The sequence below is a fragment of the Mytilus californianus genome, unplaced genomic scaffold, assembly GCF_021869535.1.
Source record: "Mytilus californianus isolate M0D057914Y unplaced genomic scaffold, xbMytCali1.0.p SCAF_7, whole genome shotgun sequence".
NCBI classification, from domain to species: Eukaryota; Metazoa; Mollusca; class Bivalvia; order Mytilida; family Mytilidae; genus Mytilus; species Mytilus californianus.
The window spans coordinates 7,703,585-7,723,574 of record NW_026262723.1 but is presented as its reverse complement, the minus strand read 5'-3'; the positions used below and the strand labels follow the sequence as shown (position 1 = coordinate 7,723,574).

The 19,990-nt window shown below is 33.3% G+C and overlaps 1 protein-coding gene across 2 annotated transcripts; it reads left to right on the top strand.

Moving 5' to 3' along the window:
• Positions 1–1,187: 1,187 nt before the first annotated feature.
• On the top strand, positions 1,188–17,632 carry LOC127708966 (uncharacterized). 2 transcript variants are annotated; one of them, XM_052214192.1, is made up of 5 exons: positions 1,188–1,401; positions 9,872–10,099; positions 10,991–11,214; positions 12,507–12,684; positions 14,833–17,632. In XM_052214192.1, exons 2-5 carry the CDS (start codon positions 9,883–9,885, stop codon positions 17,517–17,519), a joined length of 3,306 nt encoding a protein of 1,101 aa, XP_052070152.1. In that variant the 5' UTR covers positions 1,188–1,401; positions 9,872–9,882; the 3' UTR covers positions 17,520–17,632. The 2 variants fall into 2 exon arrangements, with proteins under 2 accessions (XP_052070152.1, XP_052070153.1); XM_052214193.1 differs by lacking the exon at positions 1,188–1,401 and adding an exon at positions 8,398–8,493.
• Positions 17,633–19,990: the final 2,358 nt, after the last annotated feature.

Here is a 19,990-nt window from a genome sequence, read left to right as displayed (position 1 = left end):
CCCTAAGGTATGCCCGTGCCTTGTGCAGGGTACCTTTGTAGTTTTAAATTTTCTTAGATAAAATAAATAATTTTCGAGGACTGCATATGGTATGCCCGTGCCTTGTGCAGGGTACCTTTGTAGTTTTAAATTTCTTTAATAAAATAAATAATATAGAAGTTGGAAGTATATAATTTAGATATAGAAAATACAAAATGAGAAAACAATCATTCAAATTCTTGAAAAAAAAAAGAATCAAACTCATTTATGTAAAATTCTATCTATGGTGTAATAAAAATACATAACTGTTTCTTTGATCTCTTTTCAAAATTAGAAGAAACAAATTACAATTTGCTTCAATAAATATTTTATATTTATTAGTCACTTGCTTCATGTAAATAACATTTAATTGTAGGATAAAGTGTATAATTAAACATCTGAGTCCTCCTGGCTAAAATGTATATTATTTTGAAGCCACTGTATTGTATATATGTTTTGTAAATAGATGCATATTCATGTACATATTTTGCATACTCTCTGTACCTCTAATGGTCATGTGAATAAATAAATTCTATTGTATATATATCTGAAATCTAATAGAAAACTATGAATTGATATTTATATATATGTATGTATATGTGTATTATACAGAAAGATGTTGACATGAGGGAATAAATAATAGAGAACACTTATCAAAATTTTAAGAAAAAAAATAGATGCTAAATTTTGAATATTTTATTTAGGACTATTAATAATTGTATGGGTTTGACGTGTTACATTTTTTAATTTCTAGATTTTTAAAACAAATTATGTTATTTTGATTGAAAAGACTATGTAAAAATATGTTGTACTTCATTTTTTTTTGGATAAATTTCTTGTATATTATACCATTGTATACATTGGATTTGTACTTGAAATAAATAATCTGATCTCTATATTTCTTATTTGATATATCCGGAGAGGGTACTCTCCGGAGAGAAACATACGTAATTGTGGTATTATGTCAATGAGTCAAACATAAATTCATTCATTAACATTAATAAAATAGCATCAACACAGATCAGTTGCAAAATTATCACAATTAGATAATACATCAAATCACAAATAAATTGCCGAAATTCAACAACAAAAATCATCAGAGAGGCAACAGTACCACAGTACTTTGCTTTCAAGTCGAATTATCTACCTTATGAATAATCAGTCCGCCATATTGTTTTCAACAAGGAATTTGCATACAAGACATACAAATCGAATTCCTGAAGATAACTTGTACTTTTATTGATTATACACGACTAGAACGTCTTAAACCTTATAATTGTATGCTGTTACACTAATTTAAGCAGTATAACACCATTTAAAATCTTGTTCGGGATAAATCAGTTTGTTTTCGGGATATTATTCAGCCTAAGTGAAAATACAAAGGTATTTTATTAATATTTTGAGAGAGATACGTCTTAAAACCCGATTTTGATTGATTTAAACGAATGTCGTCTGGAATATCATTCCAAAGGTTTATAACGGCTGATAGAAATGACTTTTGGTAATAGCTTGTTCTGCATAATATAGTTTGTAAATTTGAAGACCCCCTAGTCCTGTGGCCGTGTAGATCAAGCCTCTGATTTGGAACTAATACAGAAAGATAATCAGGACAATCTCCGTGAAACATTTGGTGAAATTTTAATAACTTATGTTTATTACGCCGAGACTGGGGAGTTTCCCAACCGGTTTCATCGTACAGCAACTGTCTCGATGTTATCTTAGTACCACCTGTAACAATTCTTGCTGCTTCTATTTGTAAGTTTTCCAGAGATGTTTTTAAATAATCAGGTATGTTATCCCAGACAATGTCCCCATATTCTAAGACTGGGCGTATAAAAGATAAATAAATAGTTTCTAAATTTTTCCTTTTAAGTTTAAACTTTAGCTTTCGGAATAATGCTAATCTTGGAATAGCTTTATCAATAATCGTTTTTACATGATTATTCCAGCTTCCATCTTCATTTATAATAACCCCTAAACAAGGATTTGTATTATGAGCCGTAGCCAGTGCCTTTTTGAAATGGTCATTATTTCTGTTTTGTTTGGGTTGAAATTGACAAGCCATTGCTTAGACCAATTATGTATTTTCTCAATATCTTTATTTAGCTTTTCTGCCGCTTCATATTCGTTATCAACCACTATATAAATTGAAGTGTCGTCAGCAAAAAGTTTAATATCACATTCTATATCATTAACTATGTAATTTATATAAATATGAAATAAAATAGGACCCAAGATAGACCCTTGGGGTACCCCAGCTGAGACATGCTCGTTGTTGGACGTTTCTCCGCAAATGACAACCTGTTGCCTTCTTGAGTTTAAATAGCTTTCAGACCAAAGCAGCAATTTCCCATTAATTCCGATTTTTTTAAGCTTACAGAGTAAGCCTTTATGCCAGACTCGGTCGAAAGCTCTACTTATGTCACAGAAAATTACCCTTACCTCTTTCCTTGCATCTAATGCTTTACCAAAATCGTTAATTATACATAGCAGTTGGTTTACCGTCGAATCACCAGGGATAAAACCAGACTGGAATTTTGTTTATAAAGAATTTGTAATAACAAAGTTAAAAAGGTATTTAAAAATGCATCTCTCCATTGTCTTACCAATTTTAGACAGCAAAGATATTGGTCTATAATTAAGTAAAAATTCTGGGCCACATTTGTTCTTATAGACAGGGATAACATTTGCTAGTTTCCACACATCTGGAAATCTCCCTGTTAGAAGGGATACATTAAAAAGTTTTGTAAACGGATACTTCAAGACAGTTGCTGCCGACCTCAGGAGTCTTGGACTGATTAAATCAGGCCCTGTAGCTTTTGAAATATCAAGATTTACAAGCACATCTTCAACATCCTGCTCACTTATAATCAGTTCCTCTAGTTTTTTTAATTTCATCATATTCTAATATTGGTAATACAGTATTTGAATCATCAACAGAAGACTGTGCGCAGAAATAATCGTTAAAATAATTAGCTTCGTTGTAATCACTTTCTATATATTGGTTACTGAAAATTAAAGTAGGATAGACTGATTTTTTATTTGGTAATCCGATCAAATTTTTAATGGTTTTCCACCATTGTTTTGTGCTCATTGTGTGTATACTATCAACTTTATTGACTTGCTTTTCTAAGATTTTTTTTTTACTTGATCGAACGTAGCTTATGCATTTATTTCTTATTCGTCGAAAATTTGTCCAATCAATTTCATTGTTTGTTATTTTAGCTTTTTTATGTAATCTCTTACGCTTTCGAATGATTTTTCTTATATTCGAATTCATCCAAGGTGGATCATGTTTCCTAACCTGAACCAGTTTGTTTGGGATTGATTTTTCTGCCGCTTCAAGAATTTTTTCCGTAATATTTACTGCCGCGGTATTTATGTTTTGATTATCAATTAGAGTATCCCAGTTAATTTTAAGGAGTTCGTTTTTAAACAAATCACAATCGCCTAAGTGATATTGCCAAATTTTAAAGGATTTTGTTAATTGTTTTTCGATATTTATTACTGCGCTTATAGGACAATGATAGCGTACAGAATTTTCAAGGATGTTTTCACCAACTTCTGAGTACAGTATTATATCCGGATCATTTACCATAATTAGATCTGGTAACGACACTGACCTTTCACAAAAATATGTAGCATCAGTTATTATTTGATATAAGCTATTTTGGTTACATATTTCTCTTAACTTTTGTTTGCTATGATTAAGTTGGTCATCGTTAAAATCACCGCAAATTATAATTTTATCTGCATTCGAATTTATGGCGAGATCTATTGAATAATTTATTTTTTCCCAGATTTGGCTATCTGAATCTGGCGGTCTATAAAAATTCCAAAACAATATATCTATTCCTTTAACATGAATTTTGACCCATACACATTCCAATCCGTTTATTTTAAATTCAGGTTTTTCTTCACTAAAAATAAGTATATTTTGGCTACAGATTCAAAGTAAAGTGGCACCTCTTTCATTTCAAGATCAGTCTTTCAGTTACTATAAACATAGATGTATTACATTTATGCTATAAACGATAGGTTAAGTATATTTTGGCTAGAGATTCAAAGTAAAGTGGCATCTCTTTCATTTTGTGTTGATCTGATCTTCCGTGAACCATTTTCATTGTTTTTTTACCGACGTAAAGGTTTTGTTATTACTGCAGTTTTGACAGATTTTGGAAAAATATTCAATATTTAGCTCAACGAGTTAGAGGTGAGTTCCAAAATCTCAACTTAATTCTGTCGAAGTTAACACGATGCATTGTGTTTCAGATAAAAGTTTTCATGGATAATTTTAGTTGGAGTTAGTTCCCTTAGACACCATGTTAGATTGCAAACGGGTTGACTTTCTTATTTAAATATGCGGTACAAGCAAATATGATGAGGATGTATTAAAATGGTGCAATAAAGTGTGCGGCTACATATCTTGTTTTAAAAAAAACTCACCAGAGATACGATCAGCCCAAAAGTTTGAAGTCAAAATCACATACAAAAACAAAGAGCATTGGAAACTTTTTATAAAGCTGTGTAAGAGACTACAGTAACTATAAATATGTAGTTTAGCAGTCTCAAGTGGTGTCAAATCGACATAAGTCAGTCTGTCTAGGGTTAAAAACATATTGCATGGAATAAGCGAACATGTTATAAACAGTAAATGTACAGAAAAATGACCGTATAAAATATTATGATATCTTTTATATCAACACAGGAGTGCTGACTTCTGGACAGGTGACGATACACCCAGGAACAGTCAACTAAACGCACAACAGCCGTGGCATCGGCTCAGTGCAATTTAAAACTCATCATTGATACCAGGATTATAATTGGCACATCAGAGAAATATATTTCTCTTTTGTTTTAAGTGGAATACGATATTTCTTAATTCGGGACGCATGAAATTTAGAACGTGCTAATTTCATTATTTACAGCACTTGGTTAATACGTCTGCTGATGGACTATCAGTCCCCGAGGGTTATCATTTAATGAGCTCAGTAGTCAGTACTTCGGTACTGACGTGATTTATAACAAACCTTTCTAAAATTGTCTGTTTATAAATTTTGAAATTATAAAGAAACTAATGTTTCAACTCCCCAGGCAAAGTTGACCTTAGATGGACATGGCTATTTTTTAGGTCCTTTTGAGTCACAATGCTCTTCAACTGTTTCGGTTCCTATAGTTTACATCCTTGGCTTTCAAATATTCGGCTTTGAGCGTTCCTGATGAAGGTAAATACAGAAAAGCTCATCGGACGCATGAAATTTAGAACGTCATGCTTTTATATTTTACAGCACTGGGTCGTTACCTCTGCTGGTGGACTTTCAGTCCCCGAAGGTATCATCAGCTCAGTAGTCAGTATTTCGGTACTGACATGATTTTTATCAAATATTTCTAAAATTGTACGTTTATAAATTTTGAAATTAAAAAGAAACTAAGCTTTCAACTCCCTCAGGCAAAGTTGTCCTTAAATGCGGTATGGGCTTTGATCATTGTTGAAGGCCGTACGATGACCTATAGTTGTTAAGTTCTGTTTAATTTGGTCTCTTGTAGAGAGTTGTCTCATTGGCAATCATACCACATCTTATTTTTTATATTTGTTATATTTTAGGTCATTTTTGGTCATAATGCTCTTCAACTGTGTCTGTTCTTATACATCCATGGCTTTCAAATATTCGGCTTTGGGCGTTCCCGATGAAGGTAAATACATGCAGGAAGCTCCTCGGACGCATTAAATTTAGAACGTGTTGCTTTTATTTTTTACAGCACTGGGTCGATACCTCTGCTGGTAGACTTTCAGTCCCCGAGGGTATCATCAGCTCAGTAGTCAGTATTTCGGTACTGACATTATTTATATCAAATCTTTCTAAAATTGTACGTTTATAAATTTTGAAATTAAAAAGAAACTAAGCTTTCAACTCCCTCAAGCAAAGTTGACCTTAAATGAATTTGGCTATATTTTAGGTCATTTTTGGTCATAATGCTCTTCAACTGTTTCGGTTCTTATACATTCATGGCTTTCAAATATTCGGCTTTGAGCGTTCCTGATGAAGGTAAATCCAGAAAAGAGCCTTGGACGAATGAAATTTAGAATGTGTTGTTTTATTCTTTTTTTTTAATATTTAAAACACTATATATATGCAGGCCTTGGAAGTTTGAATATTTAACTGTGTCGAGTAGATAAGCATCATAAATCAGCAAATGCATGTTCGATTTTTGATCCAGTCATCCTGGAGTTGTGATCACTCCGGATTTTAAGATGGTGTTTAATTCTGAGTTGAAGACATATCTTGAAACTAATGATGTGTTTAATGACTTATACACCATGCATTTCAATTATTATTATCTAATGTCAACTTTTGACATGTTATCTCTGATTATATTAAGAAAAGAGAGGCCGAACCTCTTCTAAATTTAAGATATATTGATTTGTTGATTGATTGATTGATTGATTGATTGGTGTTTAACGCCACTTTCAGCACTATTGTTCTATTTCGTGGCGGTCAGTTTTATTGGCGGAGGAAGCCGAAGAGAACCACCGACCTTCGGTAGGAAACCGGACAACCATAGTCAATTAAGATTGAAGTCGAGCGCACACCTGCCATGTGCGGGATTCGAATCACAACCTCGGTGTTGACAGCCTAGCGATACATTAGCTCGACTAATAAGACCACTCGACCACAGAGGCCCCAATTTTAGATATACCATTGCATATAGTTCCTTTGTAAATCAAAATTTATAATATATTACTATTGATGAACTCATATGAAAAGATAGTATATTAAATATAAGCAGTTTAGAAGAATTATGAAAGTATTTTTTCAGTATCTTATGATTGGCACATATATATTGTATAGTAAACTCACTTATAGTAATTTCAGGTTCAAGTACTTGAATAAAATTTGGTACAAGGTGTTTAATGATATCAAAGTGGATTTACACACTATTTTTCAAATGCTTCTATTCCAATTCTTTCCCAAGGCAAATAAGAGTACTGATAATAGACCAGTATGCTTGACAAATATCATGATTTACAAACAATAACACTCAACGGTGTGAGTATTAATTGGAAATACCTCTTCTTTAATGCCAGTCTTAATTGACCACAGTAAATATCTCTTGTATTATATGTTAATTGGAATATAGACACGTTATTATCCAGTTAAACACATAACTTAGTACACAATTCTTGACCTTAACATGCGTAATGGTATACCTATAATACATTTTGATAATACACTATATGGAAGTATTATGTAATCTATGTATCAAAGATGAATGATTAAGGATTAATAAAACGATTTGTTAAAGAAAAGACAAAAAAAAAAAATATGTATCAAAATCCAAGCAGGGTCTATTCTACTTGTAAAATCAGTGCCATGATAATAATCTGATATTGGTCAATAATGTAGGTTAATTTCAGTTACAATTATCAATAATTTGCTTGAAACAATACACAAAATTCCATAACTCTAACATGAGCATTTTCTGCAATAAAATTTATTTGTTTATCCCCCATTATATTGCTATAATTTTACAGTATAAGATATTTATACATTTTATTTGGTATTCAGGAAATGTATTTTTTCTCAATGGACATTATTAGGTCAAACTTCAATAAACATACTAAGAAAATACTACATCTTCCTTTAAAGATTTTTTTTTCGATTGAAAAATGGTTTATATAAAATAAACAAAATGTAAAAAACAGTGTAGAATTTTCATCAATATTGAGAAATTATCCATCTTTGGACAATATAATAATAAAACATGTATAAGAAGATTATGGACATTTTTCAGTGTCATATAATTTTTATCATAATAACGCAATAATAATCTTTATTGTCATATAAACAAATTAAACATGTTTGTGCCAAAAACATCAAAAATCAATAAATGATCCCAGTAAAATGCATTAAAAAAGTATACCTAAGGTTGAACATAGACATACTCCCATAAGCAACCATTGACGAGTACATTAAGGGAGACAATAGTTTTCCCCTCTTTCAACTCGAATGTTATACAGTTCAAAAGGATATTCATGTAACCAATTACAATATCGATGTAGGAAAAGTGTGAATAAACAAATGATGAACATTTTTAAAGTTTGCGAGCCTATTTGTAAAACAATTGAGTTTAGTGCTGCTGCGATTAACGCAAGTCAGCTGTTTTTATCATTCGCAAAGAGCACCAGTTATAACCATGATTAATGGACCCTCTGTTGACGGAAAACAAACATGCATAAAGGGAGTTCCATTGGATATCTTGCCGAATTACAGACATCAATCACCCATTTCTCGGTTCGCCTTTCCGTAAACTGAAAAATTATAATAAACAAGCGTATTGCCTAAATGAAATGTATAACCTATTTGTTAGACAAGCTATAAGTGGTTGTTAAATTTTGATGCGTAATATTGTTCGGAAGTGTTTACATCAATTTTATCATAACAGTTTACAATTACATCGATATGCTCAGATAAGGTTAGTTTTTATTTATTTTCAATATTTAATCATTATTTAAATTATGATAAAATTAAAACGACAGCTGAGAAAAACACACAAACAAATATTCAGTCAGGATAAATAAAATACACAAACACACAAACTACACTAGTCCTAATATCTTCATGTCATTGTAATGTGTCAAACTAAGGAAAGTGATACATTAAAGTTGATACTTTAACAGACCCGACATAATCTAACAAGAGACATCTTTGTGGACCATGTCCGACTATATGAGCTTCCTAAACCCGTGTTGCTGTTGCGAGGGTATACCAGCCCTATAACAGACTATATATACATAGACATTGCAAACGCAACAGTAATGCAGACCAAAATCTGCTGTACACGGTTGCACAATCCATATTGCAATGGCAATCGGAACAGCCGACAAACAACCTGCTGTACACGGTTGCACAATCCATATTGTACATTGCATTGGCAATCGGAACAGCCGACAAACAATCTGCTGTACACGGTGGCACAATCCATATTGTACATTGCAATGGCAATCGGAACAGCCGACAAACAATCTGCTGTGCACGGTGGCACAATCCATATTGTACATTGCAATGGCAATCGGAACAGCAGACAAACAATCTGATGTGCACGGTGGCACAATCCATATTGTACATTGCAATGGCAATCGGAACAGCAGACAAACAATCTGATGTGCACAATAGGAAAACTGTTTTTAATCTGCATAATAAATAGCCGATAATAGGGTGTGTACAATAAGCACAATACAAATCGACAATGAAAGAAAAAAAATCACAGATTTATGTTTAATTTTGGAAAAGGCGGATGTCTACTCCAATATTTTGTCGATTTTTCATGTTATTTAAAAAATAGAAAAAAACAAATCCTAGTCTTTGTTTTAAAACTTTTGGAAATAGTTTTTTTTTTATTTCTTGATTATCATACTATTCTTTGAGCTTTTTAATAGTGTGCTTGTAATCATTGCATTAAGTTAAAGAAGGCTGCAGATGACAGTCAGGATCGTGAGGACATACTGACTATAATTTGACAGTTGTTTATATAATCCACTGGTGTATCTCTCAAATAATATCCTGTCAACCATTCGAAGTGGTTGTCAATATGAAGTTATTAATAACTCGAGGATAGATACATTTATGATCATGTTGCAAAATACCAATATAGCTGCAGCTGTTCATTGTGAAAAAAATACCTATAAAAAAAATTAACGAAACTTATCCTTGTTTTAGGTCATCTGAAATGAAATTTGGATTTTAAAAACTGATTAAATTATAAAAAAAAATGGGAATTATGTTCTGTTCTTTGCATTGATCATGTTATTTTTTTTATGAACTATTCATTTATTTTTCAATATGCATTACAGTTTCATCAACAATGGCGACAAAACTGTCAACCGCAGAGATAAATCACCTGAGACTATCTACTCTCTTGCTGAAGACTGCTCCTAGAGCTGTTCGTGTTTTATTTGACCGATTCTTCCCTCCCGGTGGATTACAGACAGTTTTAAACATGGAAAAAACTTCGCTCGAAAAGTTAAAGAAAAAGAGAATTATGAACCAAGCACAATGGAACCTCTTATACGGTACACTAAGTACGTAAAGGAATTTAATGTAGAAAAATAGGGATAAATTTTACTAAGATATTGAATGCGTGTTGAAAATGGCTTCAACAACTTTGTGCAGTTGATAATAGTGTTTTAGAACTGTGTAATTCAGTCTACGTGTGGCTAGTTTTCGCAAAACACGACGTAGATATATTTAATTTATCACCAGCCTAGTAGTCAGCACTTTTATGTTGACATGAATTATCATTGATATTGTCAAAATTATAAATTAACTGTTCACAAAACTTTGAATTTTTCGAATTACTCAGGATTTTTTACCCCAGGAATTGATTACCTTAGCTGTGTTTGGCAAAACCATTCGGAATTATGGGTCTTCAATGCTCTTCAATTTCGTACTTTACTTGGCCTTTTTAATTTATTTCTATTCGAGCGTCACTGATGAGTCTTGTAGACGAAACGCGAGTATGGCGTACAAAATTGTAAGCCTGGTATTTATGATTAGTTTATATAATGTTAGAAAGTGATTTTTTTCTTCTCAAAATGCAGATTGTCAACTGATAAAATACATGCATTGTTATTAGTAATAAAGTAAAAGAACTATAAATTTACGTCTTGGTTTTTTGGTTTAATATTTCGTTTATCATAGACTAAATATTGCTTGTCTCGTACAAATTTAAAGGAAACATTATTGGTTGAAACTCCTGGGAGGCTTTAGAAACACATTTGTTTCATTTAGTAAACGTTGTGGTATGTCATTCTTTGAGTTTGTGGAGTGGAATAACAAGAAGGACATTCCGATATCAATTATACTGTGCATTATAGCTCAGGTACTAAGAACTAATTAGTTGTCTGAAACATGCCTCCTCATTCTGTATATAAGTTTTTTAGATAGTAAATATATAAATGGTGTCTTTTCAGAGACTTCTCAAATAACTTCTAGCGAGTTCGACATAACACTGATGATATGTTTATTGAGGAATCTGACTACTCTGTCTATTCAAGACACGATGCCAAGTAAGACTGACACGTCTCCTGGTGCTGACGTTTCTAGAATAAAACATTTTAGAAATCAGATTGCGCATTCTGAAGATGGAAAAATTTCGCAAAACAATTTCAACGAATCTTGGGATGATCTGACAAATGTGAGTTCTTCTTATCTCCCATAGTATATTTCTACATGTAAAACAGACCTACGATAAAATCAATCACTATTTTGCAAATGAATCGCCACCGCTGTACCATTTGGCCCGTTGGTAATGTTTTGGTATTTGTATTATTTATTTGCCATTGCAAAATTTCTAGTTTTCGCTCTTTTTATTTTTGCTATAAAGGAACATATAATACCGATATCAGTGTGCATTATGTGTTTCTGTAAAAGCATTCATCAGATGGGGAGCGCTCGAACCACTGTTGATTTTAAAGTCGAATACTTGAAACTTTTCAGAGCATCAATTTCCCCTAAAAAAATCGAAAAAAACAAACAAAAAGAAAACAGTTAGAAACATATTGGCGTTACGTAGACTTTATCCAAAGGAGTAGCAATTTTCAATTTTCGTTGTGGAACAAGTATATGAATTTGAATTATCATACTAAAAAAAAACATTTAAAAATTACACAAGACTAGATTGCATAAACTGGCTATTGGGTGAAATATAATATCGGACGGTTGATTAGATCTGTGCCGACCATGTGATAGAAATATAGACGGCACATGTTACCATTGCAGTGTTCACCAAATCCATCTTCATTCTCTTTCAACTGAAAAAAATGATTTCTTAATATCATATTCTTACTACATCATGCCAAAAAAGACCGAATGAAGTACGAAGTTAAAGAGCATTGATAGGATACACATTTGTGTAATCATTAAACATGTTTAAGCATCATGTGGTTTATATCCTCAAACATCGCGTGCATTTGTTTTCGCAGATAATGACAATATTATAACGGTCTATGTGTTCTCGTGGTTGATTGCATGCCTCGAGTACGGGAGGTCGTGGGTTCGATCCACGACTGGGTCAAATCAAAGACTTTAAAATTGGTATTGCTGCTTCTCCGCTAAGAACACGGCACTTAGGAGTAAGAACAAGTATTGGTCGTTTCTGAGTTATGTCCTGGTAGGGTGACGTGGGTCCTTTTGGACTGTTTCCGTGTGTACTATTACATTACAAATGCGGCTTAGCGTGTCGGTCTGGCACAAAGTAGAGTTTATATTTATATTACATTCCGTAAACATGTTCCCGTACTGAATGTGCATTCAATTTGCCACTGTACGTCTAACAGCTATCCATCATCATCTTGACATTTAAATCAATTTAATCCATTTAATGCACATTGCAACACATCTCAGTCATTAAGAGTCACATCAGACTGGGAAACTGAAAGTTCTAATAACTGAAGTCATTTTTATCATCAAGTTTTACTATATTTTCAGGCGATAGTTCGTTTAGGTGGCCAGTCATTCGTTCAAGAATGTTTTGATACCAAAGTAGCCAGTCTCAACCAACATGATAAAGAGTTGTTACTGGAAATACGACAGAATACTCCAGAAATACAAAACCTTAATGAAGTTGTAAACAGTTTGAAAAACCCAATTCCGAAAAACGTTAAAGGTAAATATTTTTTAAATTTCCATTTAGCACCATTTCATCGATAAGTTTACAGATGATGTTTCGTCGCAATAATCTTGTTTTTGGCAATGTTCAGGGAGTTTTAGGTAGTATGGTAAACATCCGCAATCTTGGATAGCACGTACAGTAAACGTTTGGTCAATATCGTTTTGTTTTAATGTAAATGTTGAAGCCGAAATGCGTTCACTTGTAAACCTGTTCGTTGAAATGAAAATAAAAAAATCACAGATTTTATCTTATGGTAACCATAAAAACGTTTTTAACAAATGCATATATAGTTGTTGTTGTCGTTGCTATATTAGGACAAGGATGAGATGATTGGCGAATCATAAGTCCTTCATGGCTTCAATGAACATTATATTGAATAGCAAATCTGAGGACTTACCTTGTTTGTATTGGATTGCTAAGCTTCAAAAATTCCGTACAAACAACGGTACATTGCCGGCTCATCTGCATGTTCTCCAAAGGAATTGTCCATTAGATTGACAAAAATTCTGTCCGCAGTGAAAGAAGGTCTTCAGAAATACTGTGAAACTGTTTACTCGCTTAGTGGTATTGACCATATGTGGATTCTAAAAAAACTCTAAAGAACTTCTGGATAATTTCAAATCTCTATTTTTTTCTGAAATTAATTCGATCAAAACCTTTGATTTTTCAACCCTTTATAGCACGGTGACCATTCCCCGTGTGAAATTGAAAATCGTCTCAAAGAAATAATCAACAATGCTTTTCAATATGAAAATGGTAGCATACGCTATAAATGTATTGCTTTGGGATACCATGCGGCATATTTTGTTAATTAGTGAACAAAAAGGTAAAACATGCTTCACCGAAGTACAAGTGATCAGTAAGCTGTAGTTTCTCATTGACAACACATTTCTTGAATCTTAAGGTAGACTTTTTCAACTATTGTCGGCATTTCTATGGGAACGACTTGTGCGACTCTCCTTACCTTGTTTTCATATGAGTCAGAGTTCCTTCAGACGCTTGTCAAAAACAAGAAGATCAAAGAAGCCAGATCATTTAATTTCACATTCAGATATATTAATTATATTCTTTCCATTTACAATCAAAACTTTCTTGATTGGGTTCCACTAATATGTCCTCCAGAACTAGAAATTAGAGGAACAACAGACACGGCTTCTTTTTAGACTTATACCTCGAATTTGACATAAGCGGTCATCTCAGTACCAGAATCTATGAGTATGACAAACGAGACGATTTTTATTTTGAAATTATAAATTTCCCCCACCTTAGCAGTAATATACCAACATTAACTTCGACTGCATATGCCATATGGGATATACATCTCCTAACTCATTCGGTATTCAAGAGCTTAGATGTAATTTAGTTTTATAAAGTCAAGTTTGAACAGTTCATTTATCTAGGATTTTGTTATACTAGTATAAGGAGAAAATAAGTTTAAATGACTATTGTTAGAATATTATAACAGATTAAATGTTTAGCAAATGTTGCAACAGATTTACATGCTTACGTATAAATAGTTTATTAAAAGTCATCTGAATATTGCTTATCGTTGCTAGTTTTTATATCCCCACTAACTAAAGCAGTCGTTCGTCCGTTTGTACACGGCTATTCCTCGAACATCAAATCTATTTCAAATTTATATGAAACTTGACTTCACTTGAAACCTTCATAGAGTTTAAAGTTTTTTATGGCAAATAAATGTAGGGTTCATATATCAAATCATAGACCATATCTTACATATAAACGGGGTAGACATCTTGTATCTAAAATTTCTTATAGAAAAACGACCTAGTTTGTTTCAATGAAAGTGTTAAAGAATATTTTGTGTACAGAATTATATTTAGCATTTTCTATTACACTTATTTTCGGTGGGTTTACACAGTATACTATTGCCATAATTAGATACACATTTTAAAGTTTACAATGAATGTTGCTATAAACTGGTACCCTTTATACTAAACATATATGGTTTCTCGTGTGAATTCTTTGATTCTGATCAATGTTATAAAACAGCTACTTAAAAATTAAGCCCTTTATTAATGTTTCTCATAAGACATTTTGTTTTTTGAACACTAACAAATGTTGTGTTTATAATTACAATGCAGTTTAATTGATATTATCAATACGTTTATTTTTTTCCAGAAATAATGAACTTAAAAGTAGAAACATGGAAGACCGAAAATAAAGTATTCATCGAAACAAAGGCGACCAAATTTCTACTTAGCGCCATCAGGGAGAATAGCATGGTGACTGTAATTGGAAACCCCGGAATTGGAAAATCCTCTTTAATTCATTACGTAGCAATGTGTTTACATCAAAGTAAAAATTACGAAATAATACCCGTTCATTTGCCATTAGATATTATAAATTACAATAACCCGGATCAAAGTCAGGTGTTTATTATCGACGATGTGTGCGGTAAATACTCTGTCAGTACTCTGCTTGCCGAGTCGTGGGAAATGTACAAGGACGATATTGAAAATATTTTACGAACATATGACACCAAGATACTATTGTCATGCAGAACTAACATTTTTAGAAGTCAAGGTTTTCAGAAATTAAAGCTGTTGATATCATCTGTATGTGACCTGTCGTCTGCAAATCTTGCTTTGTCAACCGAAGATTTAGATAAGATCGCAAGCGTGTATTTGTCAAACACCGAGGCAGATATTGTTAAAGAAATTTCATTTTCTTTACATTATGACTTCTTTCCTCTTTTGTGTAAATTATACCCCGAACATCGACAGCATGACATAAAAGACTTTTTCACAAGGCCCGTTCATGCAATAGAAGAAAATTTAACACAATTACAATCACAAAATGACAAAATGTCATTTTGTTCATTAGCACTTCTGGTCCTTTTTAACAACGCCATCGAAGACAATTGGCTGTCCTCTTTTTTATCAGATGAAGATAAACAACTTGTACAGCTTTTATTTGAGGAATGTGAGATGAATTGCGTGCCGTCAAGAAAGACATTAAAACGTCAGTTTGAAATGTTTTTAGGGTCGTACGTCACACATGATGAAAACAAGTATAAGGCGCTGCACGACAAAGTGTTTGATATCTTGGCTGTCTTTGTTGGAACTGAGCTGTTTGATGTTATACTCCAATATGGTAATATAGAGTTTATATCTGAACGGTATCAGTTTGAATCCCTAGAAGAACATAACAATGAATGTTATATAATAGTTCCAATTGAAAAAGAGGGTCAATACTTTAATAGGATACTTCGAAATATTGACAAGGCCTTCGATAACAGACAGCTTGCGTTCGAGTTGTATCGAAAGAAATTTACTTCTTATTGCTATACCAACAAGTTTGACATCTTTAAAAGGCTACGACAGTTCGATGAATCCGAAACAAAATCCCCTTTAGTAATAGCTGTTACTTCAGGTTATGACGACATTGTTGAAATGTTGATAGATTTTGATATGAATGTTAACATCCGGGATGTGATTGGTCGCAGTATGGTCAGTATAGCAATCGAAAATGAATACACTTCAACATTATCGATCTTGCTGAAGGCAAAAGCTGATGCAAATATTGCCGACCAGCAAGGATTTACCCCTATATGCGTTGCAGCAGGAATGGGCAAACCACCTCTTTGCCAGATGTTGTTATCTTATGGTGCAGACCCAAATAAATGTAGTCTTGCAGGAGTGTTCCCACTATATTGGGCATCATATAATAGATTTCCTGATGTAGTAAAAGTGTTATGCGACTTCAATGCAAACGTTAATTTACAAAACAATAATTGTTGGACTTCACTGTTTGTTGCTTGTCGAAATGGAAGCACTGACATCGTTAATCTTTTACTTCAAGAGAACGCGGATCCGAATATTTTGCAAAAGAACTATGGTGTCTCTCCACTATTTGAAGCCGTTTCAAGAGGACATTCAGAAATTGTGAAGATGCTCCTCGACCATCATGCAAACTTTAAAGAGTTACTACACGGACGTTATTGTCTTTGTGAGGCGGTAGAAAGAGGACACATAGACGTCGTTCGAGTTTTATTAGAGTATGGTTCGGATCCAAACGTCAGTGACCAAGATGACAACTTTCCTTTAATTCTGGCTACCTCCATTAATAATTTCGATATTACGGTCATTTTACTTAAATTCGGAGCAAACATCAACCAGTGCAGTAAAAAGTTGCACACTCCTTTGTCAATCGCCTCATATTGTGGTCGTGTTGATTTAGTGAAGTATTTACTTGAGAATGATGCTGATACCAAATGTGTAAATGTTAACAACGAAACAGCATTGAATATAGCAGTCAGAAGTACTAATCCAAAGGTTGTTGATATATTACTTGCACATAATTCCGATCCAAATGTATGTAATATCCATGGAAATTCATGCCTTTCGGAAGCAGCTTTCTATGGAAGAGAAGATTCTGTGAATATTTTACTCGAAAACAAAGCCGATATCAATTCTACAAACAAGTTAGGAGAAACACCATTATTTCGCGCAGCACGTGCAGGAAACTTTAAAGTTGTAGAAACTTTGCTTCTTAACAATGCTGACGTCAACAAATCTGACAATGCAGATAATTCCCCTTTGTCCGAAGCATCATTCTATGGATATTTCGAAATTGTTTTGTTACTTTTAGAAAACAATGCAGACCCTAATATTGCAAACACAATTGGCACAAGTGCATTGCATCGAGCAGCTGGCTCTGGTATTTGTGAAATTGTCGAAGCATTATTAAATTTCGGTGCAGATCCTTCAAAATGTAACAATTCAGGGTTTACACCATTAGATATTGCCTCCATCTGCGAGCATCATGATATATATGAAACTTTCTTGTACTATCAAAGTTTATAAAACTAATTAAGTCAGGCAGTATTGTGACAGTGTTAATGTTAAAATGTAGTCGCATTAGATATTACGTTTATAGCAATATTCCAAAAGGGAAATAAAAAATGATTAACAGAGGAGTACATAAAAAAGTTGTAAAATACCATTAAGTCAAAATATCGGATAATTAGTCGAATAATTAGTATTGTATACCCTATGAAATTCAGATTAAAAGACCGAGCTGTTTCTGCACTCAATGTATTGGTCATACTTTGAGAGGGTCTGGATTGTGTGTGTGTGGGGGTGGGGAGGGGGGAGGGGGTCCTTTATTTCTGTTTTCTTTAATTTTTTAGGGAATTTATCTTTATCTTTAGAAATAACGAATATTCGGTGTAAAACTCACGAAAATGAGTTTACTATTAAATTTTTCAGTAATTCGATGATTTCTTTATTCAGTTCATCGTTCATTTTTGTTGTCAGTATTTTATTTCCTAATTCTTTTATTTTCGGAATTCATTTTTTTATTTAATCTTATATTTCTTGCTCAATTGTGTCTATTCTTTATTTTTTGGCCCTTATCTCTATTCTGTAAACTCCATCCAGACCCTCATACTATGTCAAAGAGGGACGAAAGATACCAGAGGGACAGTCACACTCATAGATCGAAAACAAACTGACAACGCCATGGTCAAAATTAAAAGACAAACAGACAAATAATAGTACAGATGACACAACATAGAAAACTAAAGACTAAGCAACACGAACCCCACCAAAAACTAGGGGTGATCTCAGGTGCTCCGGATGGGTAAGCAGATCCTGCTCCACATGTGGCACCCGTCGTGTTGCTTATGTTATTTCAAATCCGGTAAATAGTCTAATTCGGTAGGTCACATTCGTGAAAAGGGAAGGGTATTGTAGTTACGACATAAGGAACATATCCGATATCATCTGTGAAACGGTTAATCCATAACGGTCAACCAACTCGTGATGGCGTCCGTAAAATTTATGAAGGGATGATTTCAACTTCACCATTCGGAACTCTTGGTTTAATAGCTTCCTTGTGAGCAGCAATCCTCTATCAAGGAAATCATGATAGGAAATACAAGCCCGGGAATATCGTATCAATTGGGAGATATATACTCCGTATGCAGGCGCTGCTGGAATGTTGCTACATAGAAATGGAAAGTTCACAATTGGGAAGCTGAAATCATCTCTTTTGTCGTAAAGTTTTGTTTTCAACCGACCCTCATTGTCAATTTCTAGATGTAAGTCAAGATATGAGGCAGACTTAACTGTATCTGTAGTATCCTTTATTCCTAGTTCGATGGGATAAATTCGTTCAACATAGTCACCAAATTTTGTATTATTTAGTGAGAGAACATCATCTATATAGCGGAACGTAAAGTTAAAGGATATTGTTAACTTCTTGTCTTTCTTCCTAAGAAGTTCCTGTATGAAGTCAGCCTTATAATAACAAAGAAACAAGTCGGCAAGAAGAGGGGAACAATTGGTTCCCACTGGAATTCCAAACACGTCCTCCAAACGTAACAAATATGTTGTCAATGAAGAAATCAAGCATCTTGATAATGTCAGTTTTAGAGATTTTTTTGTTTGAATCAGAGTGATTCTTTACACAGTAGGATTTATCCCTCCCCAAGACAAGATAATTGTATCTACGTTTGCCATTCTTTTTAATGAAACAAAGTAATACCAACTCTTTCAATTTGTCTTTAAGTTTGGAATGGGGAATCAAACGTCGTACTTGTTTATGTCAGGAACGGAGAAAAATTGCAATATTGAAATATACTATTAAAAAAAAAAACGTTACACTAATTTCATGTCATATAATTTATGAAATAACAGCATTATTTGAAATGAACAAATATTTCAAGAATCAACCTCTATAAAGATAAAGACACAATTGAAACCGGGCAACTCTGTGACGTCGTTTCAATGGACGACGTCCTCGAATTTTACACTAAAGCAGACGATTTCGGACAGTTTGAAATGAAACTATGTTGTTGGCTCCTCCGGGTATATGCCTGGCTGTAGCAACTGCAGTCTCCAAACGATTGCGCAGATGCATCATACGAATTTGCCTGTCATAACGTCGTAGCTCGAAGTCCCCTGGAATACGGGCGATCAAATGGTGTGCCGGTGTCTCTCATTTTGACGTAGACGTTGGGGAGCGGTTTTGTTGACTTACGTGTAAAATTCTATCGTTTTCAAATTCGTCTTTTGTAAACTTATTTTAACGACACAATTTGTGACCTTAATAACAATTAAAACACTACGGAATGAAGATTAATTTAGAAATTAGTAAAAAAATGTCAATTTTGGAAAACGACGTTACAACATTCAACAACATATTCAAACGACCAAAATCGATAAGAGTACGGCATAACTTTTAAATGTTCAGACACAAGATAATTTAATTATGCACGAAGTTTTCGAAAATTAATAATACTGATGTAACGTTTCTTTTTTGACTAGCACGG

Excerpts from the sequence above, each read along its gene's own strand:
- LOC127708966 (XM_052214192.1), top strand. The coding sequence starts at position 9,883 with ATGGCGACAAAACTGTCAACCGCAGAGATAAATCACCTGAGACTATCT. Across the intron at positions 10,100-10,990 it reads CCTCTTATACGGTACACTAA|AGACTTCTCAAATAACTTCT; the intron begins GTACGTAAAGGA and ends GTGTCTTTTCAG. Across the intron at positions 12,685-14,832 it reads AATTCCGAAAAACGTTAAAG|AAATAATGAACTTAAAAGTA; the intron begins GTAAATATTTTT and ends ATTTTTTTCCAG.